Raw genomic sequence first — 20,254 nt, 5'->3', positions numbered from 1 at the left:
CTCTAGCTTTATGACAACCTGCTGTTTACTGAACACTGAGGGAGTGGAGCTCTTACTGCCCTGCCTGTACGGCTCCTGGGACTGGGCTGTGGCAGTGGTACTGTTGTGAAGTGCAGCAGGTAATAACATAGCAGATAAGTGCCACAGATAATGTGGCAGAGTGTTAAAGAACTGTGAACCGGGCACGCCAGACCCTAAGAGGAACCAGTTTAAGCTCAGGCTTAACCATCAGCAAAAGGTCAGCAGAAGGCAATGCGCTGTATGGGACCTATTTAACCACCACCAGTGGCTCCCCATGGTCTCGCTGAAGTCATCTGCTCCTTTTCACATGAGAGGCCCTTGTATGCATAAGTAGTTGCATACTTTGGCATGCTCCCCTGGCAGCATTAAAAGAGTTCAGGACCTCATGGGGGTTCCTGGATTTCGCAGAAGAGTGGTTGTTGCTGCTTTCCTGTTACAGTCTGTTTCTGCTTTCCAGTCTCAGCCTGGACATGTGTCTCTCTAACGTTGCAAGGTCTGGCAGTGCCGTTCAGTGTTTGTTTCTTAAAGGAAAGTCCAAGGTACCTAAAGGCAGGCAAAGGTATTGAACCCAGTGTGAGAAGGTGGACTGCTCTCATCAGAGTGCAGCACTTCATTTCAGACCCTGCGCTATCTGCGTGTTTTAATGTGAGTGTACAGTGCCATCCACAGTGAGGTCTTCATTTGGCCCAAAGCCTGTGCAGCCCTTTCGCTAATTGAGTGAAATCAGTAGCTGACTTCAGGTAAGTTTGAGAGGAGTCAGTTGGAAGCACAAGTGTCCCAGGAGTCTGCAGGGAGGGGGACATGTTTGTCTTATATTGTGATGGTTTCCCTGAAGAAGGACAGCTCAGGACCTTGTGCTTGGATACTTGCGGTGACAAGGACCAGTCTGTTTGGTCTTTGTCAGCACATGAAGTCTTCAGTCAAACCAAAGATGCTTCCAATAGTCACTGCCTTTCCTGAGAGGTGACTTCCTTTGTGTTTTTGTCTCTCTCTAGGCATCTGAATTCCCCCATGAGAAGCGTCCTCCCTGCCTCTCATGTGCAGCCCTACCTGTCCATGGGTAGCACCAGCTTAACTGATGTCCTGAAAAGCATTCCTCACCATGGATAGTCCACCCAAACTGACTGGTGAGACGCTGATTGTCCATCACATTCCCCTGGTGCATTGCCAGGTCCCTGATAGACAGTGCTGCTCCGTGAGCAAAAGGACCAACCCCTTCTGCCAGCCAGAGCTCAGCATTACACGGACCTCTGCCCTTCCAGACAGAGACCTTTCACAGACTGACTCCTTGGTGTACAGCAGCTTTCTCCAGACCCCCGAAACCTCAGCAGAGGCCTCAGACAACAAAGAAGGCAAAGTGAGGGATTTGATTGTCCCTAGTGTCAGTAAGCGACACAACCCTTTCCTGCTGAGTGAGGGTGAAGACCTCAGCGTCTTTGGGGATGACCTGGGTCAAAAATCTTTCCACCTTCACAACTCACTTGTGGCTGGCAAACCTCCCTTTCATCTGCATGAGCTGGCCTTGCCCCCTTTCCACCTCCACGACTCCAACCACATTGTGAAATCCTGGAACATGGCCAGCCGGTCTGGTGTGGTAGACGGGCAAGAGGACAAAATCAGCAGTGACGACGTCCAGAAGAGGAACAATGCGAACCAGTGCCACCAGGCCTCAGAACACATGGAGCTGGATGAATGCAGCTGCCATCGCGGCAGTTCCTCCAGCTTCTCTTTCGATGGTGGTGACCAGGAGTGGAACCAGAACACAGGTGAATCTCTGAGGAATCAGGATGCCCTGCACAGCCGGACGTGCAGTTGTTCCAGCTCAGAGCTCCAGCACTGTCGCTGCTACAGTTCATCAAGTCAGTCTGAAGTGATTGACCAACAGATGGGCTACATCAGTGACTCTTCCTGCAACAGCTCTGATGGGGTGCTGGTGAACTTCAGTGCTCTCTACAACAAAATGAATGGCCATTCTCGATCTAACCTGAATTCAGCCAACCTGTCCTGTGATTCTTCCTTCTGCAGCCACTCAGACACAGGAGCTTTTTACCTGGATTTGCATTCATCACCCACAGAATCCAAGATGTCTTGCGAGTCGCATCACCCAGAGAGTTCAGGGAAGGTGTGTGGGTGTCAACACTCCTCCTCACCTGTCCTTGATGCTAACTGCAACTCCTACCACCTCCACTGTGAGCCTTGCACTTCGGAGAGCTCAGACCTCACTGCCTGCTTCCAGAGCCAAGCACGGCTCGTTGTGGCTACTCAGAATTATTATAAGTTAGTCACATGTGACTTGTCTTCCCAGTCATCCCCTAGCCCAGCAGGGTCTTCCATAACTAGCTGCTCGGAAGACCATACCAAAGGTAGCCCAGCCCAGCCCACTGAATACTATCTGTTCAGAAGGCCTGACCTGAGACAAGAAGAAAGCAACGTGGAGTGCAGTGAAGAGGAGGCAAAAGGAGAAGCCACCCAGAACATGATTGAGGGTCAGGTCTATGTGAATGTGTCACCACCTAACCTGAACACAAGCCGGCAGCGCTCCAGGAGCTATGATCAGAACCTGGACAGGAGTCCCAGCAGCAGGCTGGGCTCCTTGGAGCGCATGGTGAGCTGTCCAGTCAAGCTGAGTGAAAGTCCAGCAATACCCATACAGAGTTCCCCCCCAAAGCGAGTGACATCTTTTGCTGAACTGGCTAAAGGCAGGAAAAAGAATGGCACCTCCCCACCGCTCCGGTCCAGTGGTGATTCCTCCTTGGAGTTCTCCCCTATCCCTGAGACACAGCGGGATTGCCCAACTTTCCTTGAAGAAAGAGCTCGCCGCAGCCACAGTCTTCCACCCATGCCCTTTGTCCACGGCCTGAACCGGAGTTGCGAGGGCTTCTGTTTAAATCACGCTTTTGGGGACAGCCAGGCTTTGTGTTCCACCAAAGATTCGGTCGCCAGTGAGAAGGTCTCCAGTGGGCATGGGGCAGGTGAGCAAGCCTCTCTCTCCCTGCTGACGGAGGCAGATGCCAGCTTCTCAGGTGGCTCTGCCAGTGGCCACGGACAAAGAGATGTAAGAGCCCGAGCAGACGGTAAGGAGCCAAACTAGGCAGAATGCAGAAGTAAAAAGAAAGGCTGCTCTTTGGGACATGAGGGGAGCAGCAGAGGAACCGGCATGGCAATGGGAGACCAGTGCCTGTGTGGTTTGTTTCCTGGTCTACCACTCCCTGGGACAAAGCCCTGCTGTGCTTATTTCAGACCCAGATCAGTGCAAGTGTCTTGTCCTTGTATTTCTAAAGCCTTTTGAGGTTTTGTGCAAACCTCTTATATCATGTAAGGGAAGACATGGCGTTAGCACTTAGGGACTTTGCAGCTTGGAGGATTGTCTCCCATCCAGGGCATTGTACTCCCCCAGTCCATGAGAATCACCTGCCTTTAGCTCCTAAGACAGAGATTTGAAGATGCTCAGCAGAGTTATGTTTGCAGCAGACAAAGGGAAGGGAACCACTGAGGAGTTTTTAGCCTTTCTTCTTTGGAGCTACATGGGGCAGAGGTGGAGAGGGAGGAGGCATAGCCAGCAGTCTCCTCTCAATGCAGGGTCAGGGAGCTCACACAGTCTCTGCTGGGACTTAGAGCATGAGTCCTGCAGAGATTAGAGGAGCTGCGTGTCTCTGCTGGAATATCCTGGCCATATCCTCCTCCACAGTGCATTGGATTGCAGCAAAGGTTCCTCCGGAGGGTAGTTGTCCCAGCTCCCTCTGCAGGAAAGCCTGTAATACATGAGTTGCTTTCCACCTTGATATTGCCTTTACATGTCCTGGTGAGGAAGCTGTGTGACAGCCCCATCAGAGGTATGGCCATTTCTCCAGCATGGCAGGAGACCTCTGTCTCTGCCCTAGACAATTCTTGTACCTGCTTCACGGGTAAGAGCCTGTCTAAAATGGGACTCTGACCAGACTGCTGTGGTAGATAGCTCCTAACATGCCAAGGACCAGACTGTCTCCGTGTAATGCCCTGAAGATTTTTGGCAGGAGACAGGAAGAATATGTCACTCATTGCTGTGGCAGGTGTGGGAGAGATTTTGGCCTTTGGAGTAAGAGGTTTTTGTGTATTGTCCTGTTCGTTTATTGAGCCTTGAACGTGCACTTGGTGGGGGATGGCAGGGAAGGCAGGTCTCTGCTGGGAGCAGGCAGCTTGGGAGCAGCCTTCTTGGTTTGCAGAGGGAGTGCTTGGAAGGAGCAAGAGCTGCTCAGAGGGGAGAGGGCAGACAGGAGCTCTCAGGACGATATATCCCAGCTGCAGTCCCTTGCATCCCCTGCTGTGGTCCCTTCCTCTGCACCGTGTCAGCAAGGCAGACGTTAGCGCTGTGCAGAAAGCTCCTGCCTGTGGCTGGAGACAGAGGCAGCTGAGAGCAGCATGCAAACCTAGAGGGTCTGAGAAGGGACTAGAGGGAAAGCAAGCCCTGCTAAAGGCAGGGAGAGAGGCCTGGAACACCCCGCAGGCAGCAGGTAACACCAGGGCTCTGCGTGGGACGGGTCCTTTGTCCCAGGATTTGCTGTGGGCTGGAGGAGTTGGGGGCGACAAGGCAGTAGGTGCCACGCTGCACTGGGATGTGGCGTGGCTGGTGATCAGGGATCCCAGTCAGCTCCGTGTGTGCACACAGTGCTGTGTGTGTTGTGCACTGTGTGCACAGCGTGTCACGCTTCAGCTGTGTCCCTCAGGATACTGTGTCCCCACAAGGAGCTGCAGGCACGTGTAGGAGATCAACCCAGCACACTCCCTTAGGACATCCCTGTTGATCGTTTGATGGAGTAGACCTGACTTTTCCAGGGTTGGAAGCTCTCCTAATTCTGCTGTGGTCCTGATTTGGTTGGGAATGTCCTGCTTGGATCTGGTACGGGCAGGAGGCGGAAGGAAGCTCAGAGGGGGAACAGTTACAGGAGGGAGGGAGAAGGGGAAGCAAGCAGCCTTTCTGACAGCACTGAGTGTGATGTGGGATGCAGAGCTGCGGGGGCAGGTCGAGGGCAGGTGCTTGGGGCCATGACTTGTGCTGTCCTGGATGCAAGCGACGGGGAAGAGATGGGAAGTTGGTGACCCTACCAGGAGAGAGAAGCCCCCAGTGCAATGCCCTACACATGCAGATAGCTGTCAACAGCTGGAAACTCTGCATTTGGGGCCACGTGTCTTTACCCTGCCAGCTCATGGTGTGTGTGACTGGTTCAGACTTGAACCACTCTGCGTGTGTCACTGGCCTCTAGCTCATCCTCTTCCTCCCGCAGTTGAGAGAACGTTCCTTTTTGCCTGCAATCTGGTGGGCTGATGATGACTGTCCCTCTGCCCATCCTCACACCCTGTCTCCCTTTCTCTCCCCGAAGGTGGTGGCACAGACAGCAAGCCTGTGGTACGCTACAGCAAGGACCAGCGTCCCACGACTCTGCCCATCCAGCCCTTTGTTTTCCAGCACCATTTCAGCAAGCCATCCAAGGCCCGTGCTCTGCACAGCCATTTTGCCTCCAGCCTTTCCCAACTCTACAGCTTGTCCAGCAACCGGCCTGCCAGCCATCAGATCTCCTCCAATTCTCAGTCCTCAGCCTCGGCCACCTCAGCAGAGCAGTCGGCAGCAGCGGGGAGCCAAGCCCACAGCACGCTCCTGACCCAACGCTCAGTGGACGGAGCTGCTTCCCGCAATGATGGCTGCATTAAGAAGCCTGCCCCTGAGACAACTCGGCCGTCCCCCCTAGGGAGTTACTCTCCTGTGCGATGCAACGTGCCTTTCTTTCAAAGCGTGGACTCCTCTTCCTCGCCCACAACGGAGAGGGCTGGAGAGAGCCAGCCCCCCAGGAGCAGGTCCTGCCCCATCTCTGCCAGCCTGCTTTCCACAAAGTCTTCCCCTGCTGTCAGTGCCATGCAGCCCTCCCAAGCCACCAGAGCTGATGCCCTGAGGCAAAAGGAGAACTCCAAGCCAGTTCCCAAGAAAGAGGCACCGCTGGAGCCAAGCCCACCACTCTCCGAGTACCGACTCCACAGTGGGTGCCTCCCGCCCCTCACGGGCGGTATGCCCGTGAGCAGAGTGGGAGGCCACGCAGATCCCCACTGGAGAAGTGGCAGTGAGACCAGCAGCTCTGGTCCCCTGAGCAGCATGGGAGTACGGCCCCTCAATGGTAGGTACCCATCCACCAGGATGTGCTAGTCTGGATCGTCTCCAGCTCCCTATGGCTATGGCTGCTCCCTATAGTACCACCCCCTCATAGCCATAGCCTGGGGCAAAACTGCATCTGGGTGCTGCAGCACCCAGCAGCCCCTATCATCACTCTGCCTGCAAAAGAAAGTCCTATGCTAAGAGCAAGTCCCTCCAGTCCCAACTGCTACACTGTGTCTCTGGAGAGGGCAGCGTGGGGCTGCTGATCTTAGAGCACCCCACTCCAGGTGCTTGCACCCCAAACCCGCTCCCTCTGTGCCCACAGCCATGAGGCCACGCGGGCTCCTGCCCTGCTCTGCCAGGCTGTGCCTCCACCTCCCTCCATGTATGTGTGCTAACGTCCTGAAACGCTGCTGGACTTTTAACTAATGTGCTGTCTCTCTTTCTCTGTCCTTCCTCTTTCTCATCTTCTCTCTCCCCGTTTCCCCTCCACGTCCACCCGTCTGCTTGCGTCCTCTCATCTGGTGCTCACTGCCTGCGGCGTCCTAGCGAACCACCTCTCCCCCCAAGCGCTGAAGTGGCGGGAGTACAGGCGGAGGAACCCCCTGGGTCTGGACCGCGTTTCGGGGCTGTCTGGCTTAGCAGGCAGCCTAGACAGGAGGCAGCAAGAGCCTCGGCTGAACCGGGGGAACCCCATCTTTGAGCTCCCTGGCACTCTCAACAGCAGCCATTTCCACTGCAAGCTGAACGGTGCGCACCACCTTTCTGCTGGGGAGGTCTTGAGGGGTGACCTTGGGGCTCAGGTTCAGTATCCCTTGGGGCTCAGGCTCAGTATCCCTTGGGGCTCAGGCTCAGTATCCCTTGGGGCTCAGGCTCAGTATCCCTTGGGGCTCGGGTTCAGTATCCCTTGGGGCTCGGGTTCAGCCTGGCCTCATCACTCTTCTGCCTACTCTGAGAAGGAGGGATGATGCATCTGCTCACAGTGGGGCCGAGGGGTACAAGAGGAAGGTGAAAATTACCTTGCTGATGGGTGCAATCTGTGTGGAGCCTCCCTTCTTCTCCACAAGCTGAGAGCAGTCAGGTCTGGCTCTAGGCTGGATTGAAGGGGAAAGTGAATGGCCCAAGAGCCTGTTCAGACCTCAGCAAGTGCTCCTGGACTGTTTCCAGCTTGCAGTTCATGTCTCATTCAGGAGTTGTAGTCCTTGAAGATCTCGTGTCTGTGCCCCACGGTGTCTGCCCATCTGCCCCAACCCTGGCAGCATGCTAAGTGCTGGGCTGTAGCTCTCATGGTGCAGCTGGCCACACTGTAGTGCTCCATGGGGCTCTGTGTTCTCTATGCTCTGCCCGTAAGGTCTTTCCTGTCCTCCAAAACCTGTGCAGGAAGGGCACAGAGGGTCAGGCTGCTTTTGGCTGAACCTTTGAGAGTCCCCCGGGAGGAGCAGAGGCATCCGTCTGTGGGAGGGAGAGCATTCTTGAGGCCAGCCCCAAGTCATGGAGGGAATTCCCCAAAGCTCTACACTTCACTCTGCCAACCCAAACAGTTTCTCCATCCCTCCTTTATGGGAAGATGCCTAGTGTAACAGAGCTGAGGAATCAACCAGATGGAGATCAAGCACATGAGAGAGCTCCTGGAGAAGTCAGCCCTTGAAAATAGAGACCATTCCTGGGAACAGGCAGAAGACATGTAGTTTGTTGCCTGTGCGTGCGTGTGTGTAACAAGTAGGAATTCTCTCTGTGCTCTACTTTTGACCCCACTTGCTGGGGCTATCCACACAGCAGCCCCAAGAGTCTGGTGCAGCGAGGTTTCTCTTAGCACAAGCCGATGAAAATGAACCTGCCATAGCATCTTCCAGTCAAGCTGGAGCTAGATGTTGGGTGGACTGTGGGGTTGAACTGTACAGGCTCACGTTGCAAACCATTGCTGGGAGAATAACAAGCTTTGCTGTCCCGGTCTTGGACAGGCTGGTGTGAAGGCTCCTGCTGGTGCAGGTTGCATCTGGGAAAAGCAAACCATGTGGGATAGGCTTTGGTATAAGGGCTTGGGGCTGATCCTTCTCCTGCCTGTCTTGGCCCTGCAGGACAATCTATGAGGCAACTCCAGCTTACCTACACTGACTTCTTCCCTGACTACTTCTCACTAGCAGAGAAACCCCCCGCTGAGTTCTGCCTCTCCCCAGATGGCAACACAGAGTCTATCTCCATCGACTTGCTGCAGAAGAAGGGTGAGTCTGTGCATCTCTCGTGGACGAGTGTGGTGTAGCACAGCATAAGGTGAACAGTGCTTTTCTCTGTCTCATGTCATCTCTGTACACATAATGGTTTCTTTCTCTGCCATTCTCTACTGTAATATCATAACTCCCCCAGGACTGATGGCTGTTTCCATGGAAACATGGTTGTGTTCTCTGCACCATGCAATGTGCCACGGAGTATGTTTGAGCTGCTTGTCCCAGGAAGTATGATTCGAAAGGATCTTAAGTCCACAAGAAAGGGCAGAGAGAGCAGGCAGGCACAGGAGTATGACCCTAAGGCAGGACATGCTGCCACTCCTTTCTCAGTATACAAGGGCAGACCTGGGAAGCCTGAGATTTTTTAATTTAGGTAAAAGGTCTGTTGGGTCCTACATGGTACAGTATTTATGTAAAAGGGTGGGAGAAAGGATTCCAAAGCAGGACAAGATATGGCTGTGATGAGTTCCATGCTAGAGGCAGGCTTGGGGACTGGGTTGTTGACAGCTACCTCGGTATCGTGTCAGAGGCAAGGGATGTGCAGAAAGGTTCCCATGCCTTTGCCAGCTGTGTGTTGGTGATTACCAGATGGCAGCCTTCCCCTCTATGCCACTTCTCTTCTTGCATCATACTGTTGCAGATGTCAGATTACCCACCACTGGCTTGTTAATGAAAGTCATTACATAGCTTGCCAAGTGCTTGGCTTCTGCCCTGCCACCCTGAAGGATCAAAGCAGCAAAACATTCCTTGCCCCAGACCCCATCTCTGCTCCCTCAAGGGGTGGTGTGTGGAGGTGATGTTCCATGTCCCTTGGGAACATTGACAGGGTGTCTTTTGCTTCAGCCAATTCTAAAGGTTGTCCTGCTATCAGGCTGATACATCAATGTTGGAACCAGCAGGAACAGATTTGGTGAGGAGTTAGGAAGGACTGCATTTTTTTGCCATATGCACTGACATGGGCTTCTTCGTGAAGTGTTTGGTTGGGGTCTGTCCTAAAAGACCCTCAGGCAGCTCTCTGACTCGTTCTTTCCCTCTAGGTCTGGTGAAGGCAATCAACACTGCTGTTGACCTGATTGTGGCTCACTTTGGAACCAGCAGGGATCCAGGGGTGAAGGTACATCTTGCTTTCAGTATGGCTTCTCAACATAATGCGTGACATAGAGAGAATGGAGAAAGATTGCCTCGCCATTCTCTTCCAGTCAAAAACTATAGGGTATCCAATGAAGTTACTAGTACCAAGAACAAACCAAACAAAAGCGGTGGTACGCCATGCAGCAGATAGTAAATATGTGACAGTTCTTGCTGCATGATGCTGGAGGTGCTAAAAAAGCACGTGAATTTAAGCGTAGATCAGAAAAACACAGGAAAGGGAAATTCATTGAGGTCTACTAAAGACATAGGAATAATGTCTAGCTTAGGTAGTCTCTGAGTTGGAAGTAGTTGTAGGCTGTGAGAGCATTAAGGGCAAGTATTATATATGTTTGCTCTGACTCTTTATGTACTTACTCATGGCTCTGTCTAAGAGAGAATACCAAGCCAGCTGGACTTCTGGTCTGATGCACTACACCAGCTCTTTTTTCTCATACAGTGGAGAGTTGTGTCTCCCTCCTCCACACGTCCTGTGATTCTGTTCTGGCACTGGTGCCAGGACACAGTGCAGTGTCCCCAGTGCCTCGATGTGTCACAGGGCCCCATAATGATAAAAAAGTGCATCAGTCATTGCCCATCTGGGGCTTCTGCTGTAGCCCTTGCCAAGAACCCACTAGCTTCAGAGTGCATCTGGGTTGCCCACGGGGCTGGCTGTCCTTGGCCCGTGCTCCCCTCATCTCCCATTTCTGGAATAACAGAGAAGCAAAGCAAGCTCGCTTCTGTTTGTACCAGCCAGTGTTTGCAGTCCTGTGACATTCAGCATGTTTGTGGTGCCTCCTCTCAAAGCTGAATGCTCTGCTTCAGTCAGAGGACTCTATTTGGACATGACAACTGCCCTGGAGTGCCATCCCCAAGGAGAAACCTGACTGGGACAGATTCCAAGCCATTCAATCTTATCTCAGAGCCCAGAGCAATTTGCCCCTAATTACAGTTGTTGCGGATGCAGAGATTGCTGTGCAGCGTAACCGGAGCTGTTCGGATTCCCACAGCTTTTAAGGTTTCACTGTGAATTTCTGATTCTTGCAATGTTGGTTTGGGGAATAATAGCAACATTCCCCCATTACTTTACTGGCCAGACAGTGCTGTGGTTTTGACCTGGGGCTTCGTTATATGTCAGTGTGCCACAGGCTGAGCATTCACCTGTCAAAAGGGCAGCACCCATCCCTGATGCTCCCACGCTCAGTGAATCTGGCGGGATTATTCCTGACCCAGAAGTTCAGTCTCAGTTCAGGGCCTTTGTGGACCCGTGCCAACTGGCCAGTATAATTCCAGCTCAGCTGGTAAATTCTGTGCCCTGAACACAACTGCCTGCGACGACCAACATGATGTGCAAGGCCTGGGGCTGACCCCTTTGGGCAGACCCCTCAGCAGCTCAAGGACTATGTACTGCAGAATATGACCCCACTGTGCTGATGCTGAGCTCTTACGTACTTCCTCACCTTAACCTGAGCTCTGTCCATCCATTTTGCCCTCACCCTGTTTATTTATAGTAATCCCTAGGAATTATAGCTTGGCGTGTCACTGAGTTAAGTGTTCCTTAACCCCTCGGTGCTGTTAGTTCCTATGTGGCTTGCTGCTTCCTGCTTCAAAAATAGCAACAAGAAAATCTACAGCAGCAGAAAAATCCCCTATTCTTTTCTTCCTCCAGCAGGACAGCCTTGTTATACCTGTACGGAAAACCAAGCATCCCTTCTAACTGGGGTATCCTCTTGCCAAGCTGGAATATTCTCTTGCCAAGCTGTTGCCTGATCCCAGCCTGGGGCAGACCTTGCAGGGAGCAACCCAGAACTGGTATATGAGGCAGCAGGGGTGAAGGGAAAGAGCCTGCCTGTTCAAGGAGCTGCTGAGCATCATCATAGCCTGGATATTGCCTGCTGGGTGTCTGTAGTAGGCAAGTGAGGCTGGACTGTTCACATGCATCCATACCTTGTGGAGCAGTTACCAACCCTCTCCCTGTTGCCTGTTCTCCCTTAGGCCAAACTTGGGAACAGCTCCGTAAGCCCCAACGTGGGGCATCTCATCCTGAAATACCTGTGTCCTGCTGTCCGGGAGATTCTGAGTGACGGGCTGAAAGCTTACGTCCTGGACATGATCATTGGCCAGAGGAGGAACATCCCCTGGAGCGTGGTGGAGGCATCCACCCAGCTAGGTATGGAGGGTGTGCAGCGATGCCCATCCCTCTGCGGTACTGCCGTGTTGCGGCTGGGAGGTGCTGGGGAAGGTTGGCTATAAGGTTGGGGATACAGAATAATACCCATCTCCCTGCACAGAAGAGGGTGCACCTTGACCTTCTCTTGCAAGACAGGAGAGCCACTGTTCTATTCTGCCCAAATATTTATTGTCATTTCCCCTGAAATTTCCAAATTCTCCTATAACAGGGCTTAGCAATAAAAACAGAAAAAAACAAAAAGAATGCCGTTTTTCTCCCTCTAAGTTTCTATGGTGTTTCTAGACCTTCGTTTTTAGCCATGCACAGCTACTTTATAAGGCAGAGCTGTGCTCTTTCCTGGTCTGTAAGAAAATTTGCACACACAGCTCACTTGGCTCCAGCATGCCCACAACACCTGCACCCTCTGCTAATACCAGTCTGCACCCTGGATTGTGGCAGTGGCTACCATCCAGGAGAACTCCTTTCTGAGGTAACAGATGGCAGGGCCACACTGATTTCTGCGCCATGAAGAGCTTACGTCCAGGGCTGGGAAGCCTTCTAGCCTGTTTGTGGCAAATCTCCAGCTCTGGGGTTACCTCTGTGATTGCAGACACCCCAAATTATAACCACCCACCACAATATTCTGTTTACCTGCTGATTTTGAGCCAAGGGCTGTGATTGTCCTTGAAGTGTGGGAGGCAGGTCCTTGCGGTATTGAGGGACAGACCACAACCCATCTGCCTTGTGGAGTCTAACTGTTGGGATGGAGTGAGATCATCTCGGTGTTTGGTGGAGGGGCAATGCACATACAGGCATGGGCACCCACCCAGTGTCTGTCTTTGCCTTGATGCTCCTTCCCATGATGTGGTTTTGGCTTTGCTGACCACAACTAATCTCAACATTTTGCGTCTCTCCATAGGCCCCTCTACCAAGTTGCTGCACAACCTCTATAGCAAGATCAGCCAGTACACGGAGCTCACCAACCACACCATGAGGTTCAACGCATTCATCTTTGGCCTCCTCAAGTAAGCAGGCTTCCTGGGCTGGCTGCATGTCACTGTCCAGGGCTGGCAGCAGGTGCTGGTCCTTGACTGCAGGCAGGCACAGTTGTCAATAAAAAGACTTAAGAAACCTGGGAAGCCTCTCCCCAGCTGTAGGTGAGGGAAGGAAGAAGCTGTGAGCCTCAGGGAACTCCAGAAGGATCAAAACCTACCCTACCAGTCCAGGACTGAGAAGGGGTGGCTGTAGCCCACTGAAGAACATGGTCAGCTTGTTTTAGCCCCAAAACATTAGGTGGTAAGAGTCTGTCTGTCAGGATTCATACAGGATTAGACATAACATATGCATAAATTACTCCTGGAAATCCCTGCTTAAAATCACTGCTTCCTGGAGCTTCAGTGAATCCCAGTGCATGAGGTTCTGAAGGAGAAAGTCCAGGACTCAAGGCTGGCCCTTCCAGGTTGCATAAGGAGCGTGCCCACTACACTCAGTGTTAAACAGAAGAAGGCAGCATTGTCTCTTTGCTGGTCAGCAAGAGCTCTGGCAGAGACGAGAGAGTCCCCAAGATCTTCAAACACTGGAGGACTCCTACAAGCAGGAGCAAGCTCTGCCCTGCTCTCCCCACCCAGAGCCCAGCTCTCGCCTGCTGGCACAGGATACCAGCATATTTTGGGCCAAGCCTGCAGCAATGGTCTTAGGTATGTAGATGATTTGCCTCTTCCATGAGAGCCCTTCTCAGCAAAGCTAAGCTCTGCCAAGGACATAGGAGCTAAATGGTGAGGAAACTTGCTGGAAACGTGGTTGTTCGGGGTTATGGTTGCACAACGCCTCATGTAAAGCAAACTGGATGGCTCCATGGCAGGCTGGGTGGCTGTGGTCAGTGCATGCTGATGGGAGTGAGTGTCCTTTCATTAGGTCTTGAGGTTCAGAGGTTCATGCGGTGTAAATGCCCTTTTCCAGCTACACTTCTTTTTGTAGAACAGCAAGTATGAAGGGGGTGAATCAATTTTCACTCTTTCTTTCCCTGCTTGCTTTCCCTTCCTGCAGTATCCGGTCCTTGGAGTTCTGGTTCAACCACCTCTACAACCATGAAGGTAAGACCCTGTGGGCTGTGGGCTGCAGTGGGGGCCAAATTCTGCACAATGTAGAGCATGGGAGGGACATGCATTTCTCTTGTTGGTCTCTCAGCCTAGGCTGCTCCTCTCTGCTCTGAGCTGAAGGACTAGACTATACACAGTCCCAGTGTACCAGGGAGGTCACAGGTGGAAGTCAAAGCTCCATGCAACTCCCTCCAACTGAGCCTGGCCAGCCATGTCCTTCCCAGCTGCAGCTAGTACCCAAGGCTATCGCCTCCAATGCAGATCCCTTAATCTACCCACAGGATACCAGATCTAACCCTCCCCAAATTTCTGTGTTCCCTGCCTAGCGCCTGAGAGCTTTGTACGGCTGGAGATCTGCACACTTAGCTGAAACCCTTCAGGCATTGGAAATGGAAAGGAAAACCTTCTGACAAACAAAAAGCAGATTTTACTGGATGTATCTGTTTTCTCAACTAGAAATGTTTCTAGAGCGTGTAGATAACCCAGCAGCACAACCAAGCTGCCTGATGCCTAGAAGCAGCATGACTAAGTGCTAAGTGCACAGTGAGACAGACCCCCTCGACCTGCTGGATCCCCTGAGAGTGCTGCTGGCTCAGCCTGTGCCCAGCACAGGGCCCCACGCACTGCAAGAAGTCCAGCCCAGTATCTTCTGGCAGGTTTGGGGGCTGACAGCAGACGTTTCCCAGCTCTGCATGTGCAGTCAGCACTTCTCTCTGGAGCAGACAGGAGAGTAGACTTGCCTTTGTGCTGAGCAGTGTGGCAAGAGAAAGCACCCTGGTTTTCTGGAGCAGAAGACCATCTGTTTCAAGCCATCATTAAGAGGTGGAAGTATGAGCAATAGCTAGGGCTTTTAGGATGATGAAGGCTAGGCAAAGGGGTTGGAGATAAGGTGCAGGTCCCGTGTGTCGTGTAAGTTTGTTGTCTCACTGGGGCCAAACAACCACAATTCCTGTTCCCAACTCTCACCCTGGGAGTGAGACCTGACAACAAAGCTGGTGGGGGGGCACTGTAGATGTGGCTAAATGAAGTGAAGGATGAATGCTGCAGGTAGAAATGCTAGTCCGTTCTCTTGCCCCTCCCGCCTGGAGACAGCCTGGGGACTGCGGTGCACTTTGTCCGTGGAACCAGAGTTCAGCCCAGCCAGGTCCCTGGAAAGACTGTATTCAGCTGTCCCCAACACCTCTTTCTGCAGGGGACTGGTACTGGCCAGACCTGCAGCTCCTTGTTCATCTCCAGGACGTGGGGAAGAGAATTTTAAGATGTGCCAACCCTTTGATGCTCTTTATTCGCACCCTACTCCCATGGTACTTTGTGGCAGAGGTCATCCTGGTAGATAGTCTGACAGGCAGGTCCTGGCTGCAGGCACGACTGGAAGCAGGACCTGGGCCAGTTTGCCCAGAGCATTTGGTGCTCCCTGACCCCAGTGCTGAGCCTCACACTGCAGCCACAGCTGTGACCAAAAACTAGTGTCCAGCTCCTTTCCCCATAGCTTCAGCAGCTTCTTGGTGGCTTGGCAAAGGAGGCAGGGGCCTCTCCTCTAATGAACATCTCTTGTGTTACAGATATCATCCTGGCGCACTACCAGCCAGTGGGCTTCTTGTGCCTGTCTCACAGCGTGTGCCAGCCTCTTTTTGAGGAGCTCCTGCTCCTGCTCCAACCTCTCTCCCTGCTGCCCTTCAACTTAGACCTCCTTTTCGAGCACCACCTGATGCAGATGGGCAAAGAGCAGCAGCAGCAAAAGGAGCTGCTGCGTGTGAAGCAGGACCTGCTGCTTTCTGCACACTCCACCCTGCAGCTGATGCGGACGCGGGGCAGCAGTGAGGATCCTGACGGTTGCAGCAGCGCCCCTGAAGCATGCAAAGTGGGTGCCAGAGATGGTGACATCTCACCAGGCCACAGCCCCCAGGAAGCTGCGAGTGAGAGGGTCAAGGGGGTGGGGGCCTCCTCCGGAGATGGTGACAGAGAGGAAGAGCAGAGGAAGATGGGAGAGAGCACGTGGGAGGGGAAGAAGGACAAGCAGGCAGGCTGGTGGTACCAGCTCATGCAGAGCTCTCAGATTTACATTGAGGGCTCAGCTGAAGGCTCAAAGTTCATCCACTATGAGAAGAAGAAGAAGGCTTTGAATACTGTGCCCAGGTCAGCGGAGACCCGCAAGGCACCACCCCCCCGGGAAGGGGTGGTGGAGGGTGCAGAGGCTTGCCCCATTGCTGAGGGCACCTTGGAGGAGAGGCCCAAGGCTGCCAGCAAGCCAATTCCTGAAGCCGTGGAAGAGCCCTTGGAAAAGCCCCAGCAGGTACCAGTCAGCGAAGAGGTGAAGGAACGGAGCTGGCCTTTCTGGATGGGCAGCCCCCCAGACTCGGTGCTTACAGAGCTGAAGCGCAGCAAGGAGAAGGAGACTGGGACTCGGCAAAGAGTGGCAGCAGCAGCAGCAGCCCCCCAAGAGGAAAGCAGCACCAGTGCATCAGAGGGCAGCCAGCTCATCAAATGGGGACACTTGTTTGGATCCAGGAAGGTGCAAAAAGAGCCCAGGCAGCCTAACAGGTAAGGGCAGGGATGGTTTGGGGCTGGGAAGGGCTGGTTAACCTGGGGTTGCACCAGTGCAGGTGGAAGTCAGGCGAATAGCCGACTGCTGGGCTACACCACGGTGGTACACCGGAGGCAGTGTGTGAACAGAGAGGTCTGTCACCCCTGCCCAGCCCTGCCTGCCTGCCAGCCTGCCTTAATTCCTCCCACACCACCGTTCCCCTCGGCTCCTACCCTTGCTCAATCCACCTCACGGGCTTTCCTCTTCTGCCTGAGCTCTACCACTGCCTCGGCTCCTAAGCCCCCTCTCCGGGGGAGGGGCCCCCGTCATCACCTCATCCCTCCCAAAAGCACATACTGAGAACAGAACATGGAGCCATACCTGTTGCTCACAGCAGATGAGCACGAGGTGCGAAGTTGCCCCATGTAGCTGAGACTTCCTCGCGCTGCCTCTCCGTCTATACCCTTACTGCTCCTATGGCCACTGGAAATGTCCTTCCCAGTCTAGGCCATGGTGTGTCTGGAGGATGCTGAGCCCTTCCTGCCTGGAGACAGCCTGGAGACCGCAGTGCACTTTGTGCTCTAAGGCATGGCCTTGCCATGACAGGGGCTGCTCCTTGCCCTCAGATACGCTGCCCTGCCACTACCTGCGTCTGTCTCCTTCTTGCAGGTTGCCCTCCGGCTGGCTGAGCTTGGACAAGTCCGTGTTCCAGCTGGTGGCCCAGACGGTCGGGGCAAGCATGTGGCGAGAAGCAGCCCCTGAGCCGGAGCCCCCCCGGCCAGAGCCACCTGAAGTGCCCCCTGCGGTGCGGCCGGCCCAGGGGTTGTCTCCCCACCCTCCCTGGTGAGTGGCACCACGTGGCCGTCATGCAGGTGCTGGGACGTGGTGGGTTGGTGTTGGCACGCCTCTGCCTGTTGCAGTTTGCATGGTCCTTTTTGTACTCGTGGACCAGGGGACGGTTTGGGGCAGTGATGCAGCTTATGCGTCCATCCACTCCATCTCTGCAGTCTGCAGGTGAGGGGCAGCTGGGGGCAGCGGGGAGCCTGGCTGGGTGGGGAGGCAGGGGATGTTTTCATCGCTCCTCTGTGCGGGTGGTCCTCTCTCAGGTGGTCCCTGGGCTTCAGCAGGGTGAGTGTCCTGTGGCAAGCTAACCCTTCCTCCCCTCCCTCTACCTGCAGTGAGGTGAAAGCTCTTTGCCATCACATTGCCACCGAGGCAGGACAGCTGAGCTTCAACAAGGGGGACGTCCTGCAGGTCATCTCCAAGGTGGATGGTGACTGGCTGCAGTGCAGCCTCGGCTCTGAGAAGGGACTGGTGCCCATCATGTACGTCACCCACCCAGAGGACGAGGACTATTGACGTGGCTGGGAGGCCAAGTACAGTACCGTGGGCTGCTGAGGCTCCTCTGGGGAAGCCCACCCTGCCAGAGGAACAGACACAGCTTCTTGCTAGTTTCTTACCTTTCTTGCCATTACAGAATACAGTAACTGTAGGTGGTTCTTCTTGCTCCTCCTCGTGCAGCTGCCAAAGGCCAACTCGGCCCCCGGGGTCTTCTGCGAGCTGCACCTTGTATTGCCAGGCATCACCGTGCATGCAGCCACAGCGGGGACCGCCTGAGCCCCCTCCACCCCACACCATCTCCAGCACCCCTAGGCCGTGGACTCGTACATAGCAGGAACCCGAGCAATCCCTGCCAGGGCAGCACTGCCCTGCTGCCCGGCTGAGTTTCACGCTGGAGGGTGCAGGATGCTGGCCGTCCCCTCCCCGGGGGTGGCAGTGCAGTCTGCAGCCTTCAGCATCATCAGCCGCAGGGGTGGCAGCACCGGACGTTGGCAAGGTCTCTGCAAGGCTGGACCGATGGGTTGCATTGCAGCTTGATGGGGGGCTGCAACGTAGGTTCTCCCACGCTGGAGCAGCCCTGTCCTAACGTGTTATAGTGGTACCTGGTGGGTTGTACTGGGCCAAGTGGCTTGGCACTGCCACGCTGCAGGGCTGGGGCTGTGCCTGGCTGCTGCCAGGGGAGGGGGACGGGGTACGTGTATGTGTGCGGAGCAAATGGGTGCGTGGAGTCGTGAGGAAGGCGTGTGGATGTTCAGTGTTACGGAGGTCGGGGATGGGTAGTGCCACTCTCTGCGGAGATGGTGGGGGGCTTCATGCCCTCCACGCTCAGCAGGGAGCCAGTGCCTGGGAAGCCCTGGGATGCTCACTGGAGGGGGGGGTTGGAGGGGAGGAGGTGAGGGCAGGGTCCCTGACTGGTCTGGGGATGCTCTTTGGAGTTGGGGGCAGTGCTCCCGGCAGGTAGATTGGGGGGTGCTCCCAGAGGGAGCCAGGGAGGGAGGGGTGGTGCTCCCCTTGGCATAGGGTTTCTAGTCTTGCTGAGCAGTGTTGTAGGGTCAGGGGGGACAAGTGTTGTGCACGAGCACAGGAGGCTGCTGGGGGTCCTGGGGCCCTCAGGAGAGGCAGTGCTCGTCAACCCCTTCCTTGCCATGTTCATGCTGCCTGCTGGGGTGGGGATCTTCATCTGCCCATCAGGTGGGGAACAGTGTTAATGAAAGGCCATGCCAGTATTTGGTGCCTTGGCCGGGTTGATGCTGCTCACAGCATCGTGCCTGGGCTGGCTTCCCCATGGCGAGGGGCCCTGGTCTTGCAAGGTTACCTCCTGCTTGTACATCGCTTAGCGGACGTTGCACCATATTTAATTTGTATTTCCCTGTTAGAACGAGGTGTCTCGCCTTTATTTATTTCTTTATTTATGATGCATATTAATAAAAAAGGTGCTGATTGAGCTCCCTGCTATGCAGCCTTGTGATTTCAGCCTGTCCCTGAGAAGGGTCTGAGGGTTACCTGTGCTGGGACACTGCACTGCAGGCTTTGTCCTGCCTCCACCACGGCCAAAACCAGACCTTCAGAAGGAGATAAATTGCCCCCAGCTATCAGACCTGTCAGTTCATGCTGGGGGGACCACATCATATCATCAGATGATGGTATGTCTCAGGGAGGCAGTGTTGTTTGAGGTTCCTTGTCTTTATTCCTTGTGCATGCTGGTGGGGGACCAAGCAGGTTTCAGACAGGAGTTCACACCATTTCAGTCTGGCATCTGCTTCCCCAGGTGCTGTCAGTAAGGTGTCCATAGGTGCAGGCAAACTGGAACTTGCAACCCGTGGGCAGCGGGAGGAAGTCCTGAGCAGCGCAGGAAGGAGGCGGTGAAGGACAGGTTGTGGGGCTGGGACCCAGAGCCGGGGACAACCTGGCCATGAGGCTCAGAGGCTGCAGGTCACTCACAAGGAAGGGCTCTGGGTCTTTTAAACTTAGACTGACACAAGCATTGGGACCTCCAAGTCCAGCAGGAATGAGCCCCAAGAGCCCATCCCTTCCCTTTACACCTCGGTAGCTCCCAGGAGAAGGGAAAAGCTCTACTTGAGCTCCAGCGGTTGCTGCAAGGACACCACGCTGGAGTTTGTTGCAACCATGTGAACAAATGGTCTGCAGTGGTGGAGTGAGTCAAAACACTTGAAAAAAAAATCCAGAAATGAAGCAGCATAAGCCCCTGTCCTGGCTTGGAGAGGCTCGGAGCAGGCAGAGCTTGCACATGGGCTGCTTTAGTTAACCTCTCAGAGGGGGTGGTGGTCAGGGCTGTTTACAAATTGCATGGAGCCAGGGTGCTCTCCCCACGTGCACGGGCTGGCCCAAATGGGGAAGGGAACCGTGTGCTGGCAAACAGCCCGGCGCGGGGCTGAGTCAGCCCCGGGGCGGGAGAGGGGATTTGCAGCTGCCTGTGCTGCTGACACGGAGCGGCTCATCGGGTGCTTGCTGCCGGGGCAGCCCTGGGTGCAGGGGAGGCATAGCAGGGTGGTCAGGGTGTCAGAGGCTGGATTTGGGGTTGCTGCTGCAGGGTTTGCAGCTGCTGAAGTCTTCTTCGGGGTTATCTGGCTAAACTCGAGCAGGATCTGGTTGGTGGTTATCAGA

General features: G+C 54.4%; 1 protein-coding gene across 2 annotated transcripts in view; it reads left to right on the top strand.

Annotated features, from left to right (window-relative positions):
- Positions 1-19,073, top strand: part of LOC142076089 (AP-4 complex accessory subunit RUSC2-like) — a 52,819-nt gene extending 33,746 nt beyond the window's left edge. For both annotated transcript variants that reach the window (XM_075138477.1, XM_075138476.1), the window contains 11 exons: positions 1,017-3,095; positions 5,379-6,164; positions 6,692-6,892; positions 8,221-8,364; positions 9,405-9,481; positions 11,491-11,665; positions 12,585-12,690; positions 13,712-13,758; positions 15,327-16,305; positions 16,958-17,131; positions 17,467-19,073. In XM_075138477.1, the coding sequence (XP_074994578.1) occupies positions 1,124-3,095; positions 5,379-6,164; positions 6,692-6,892; positions 8,221-8,364; positions 9,405-9,481; positions 11,491-11,665; positions 12,585-12,690; positions 13,712-13,758; positions 15,327-16,305; positions 16,958-17,131; positions 17,467-17,647 (4,842 nt within the window). In that variant the 5' untranslated portion in view covers positions 1,017-1,123 and the 3' untranslated portion in view covers positions 17,648-19,073. The remainder of the gene's footprint in view (positions 1-1,016; positions 3,096-5,378; positions 6,165-6,691; positions 6,893-8,220; positions 8,365-9,404; positions 9,482-11,490; positions 11,666-12,584; positions 12,691-13,711; positions 13,759-15,326; positions 16,306-16,957; positions 17,132-17,466) is intronic.
- The last annotated feature ends 1,181 nt before the right edge of the window (positions 19,074-20,254 follow it).

Source organism: Calonectris borealis, chromosome Z (genome assembly GCF_964195595.1).
Source record: "Calonectris borealis chromosome Z, bCalBor7.hap1.2, whole genome shotgun sequence".
NCBI classification, from domain to species: domain Eukaryota; kingdom Metazoa; phylum Chordata; class Aves; order Procellariiformes; family Procellariidae; genus Calonectris; species Calonectris borealis.
Note: the sequence above shows the minus strand (reverse complement) of the source record. Positions and strands in the feature narration are given on the sequence as shown.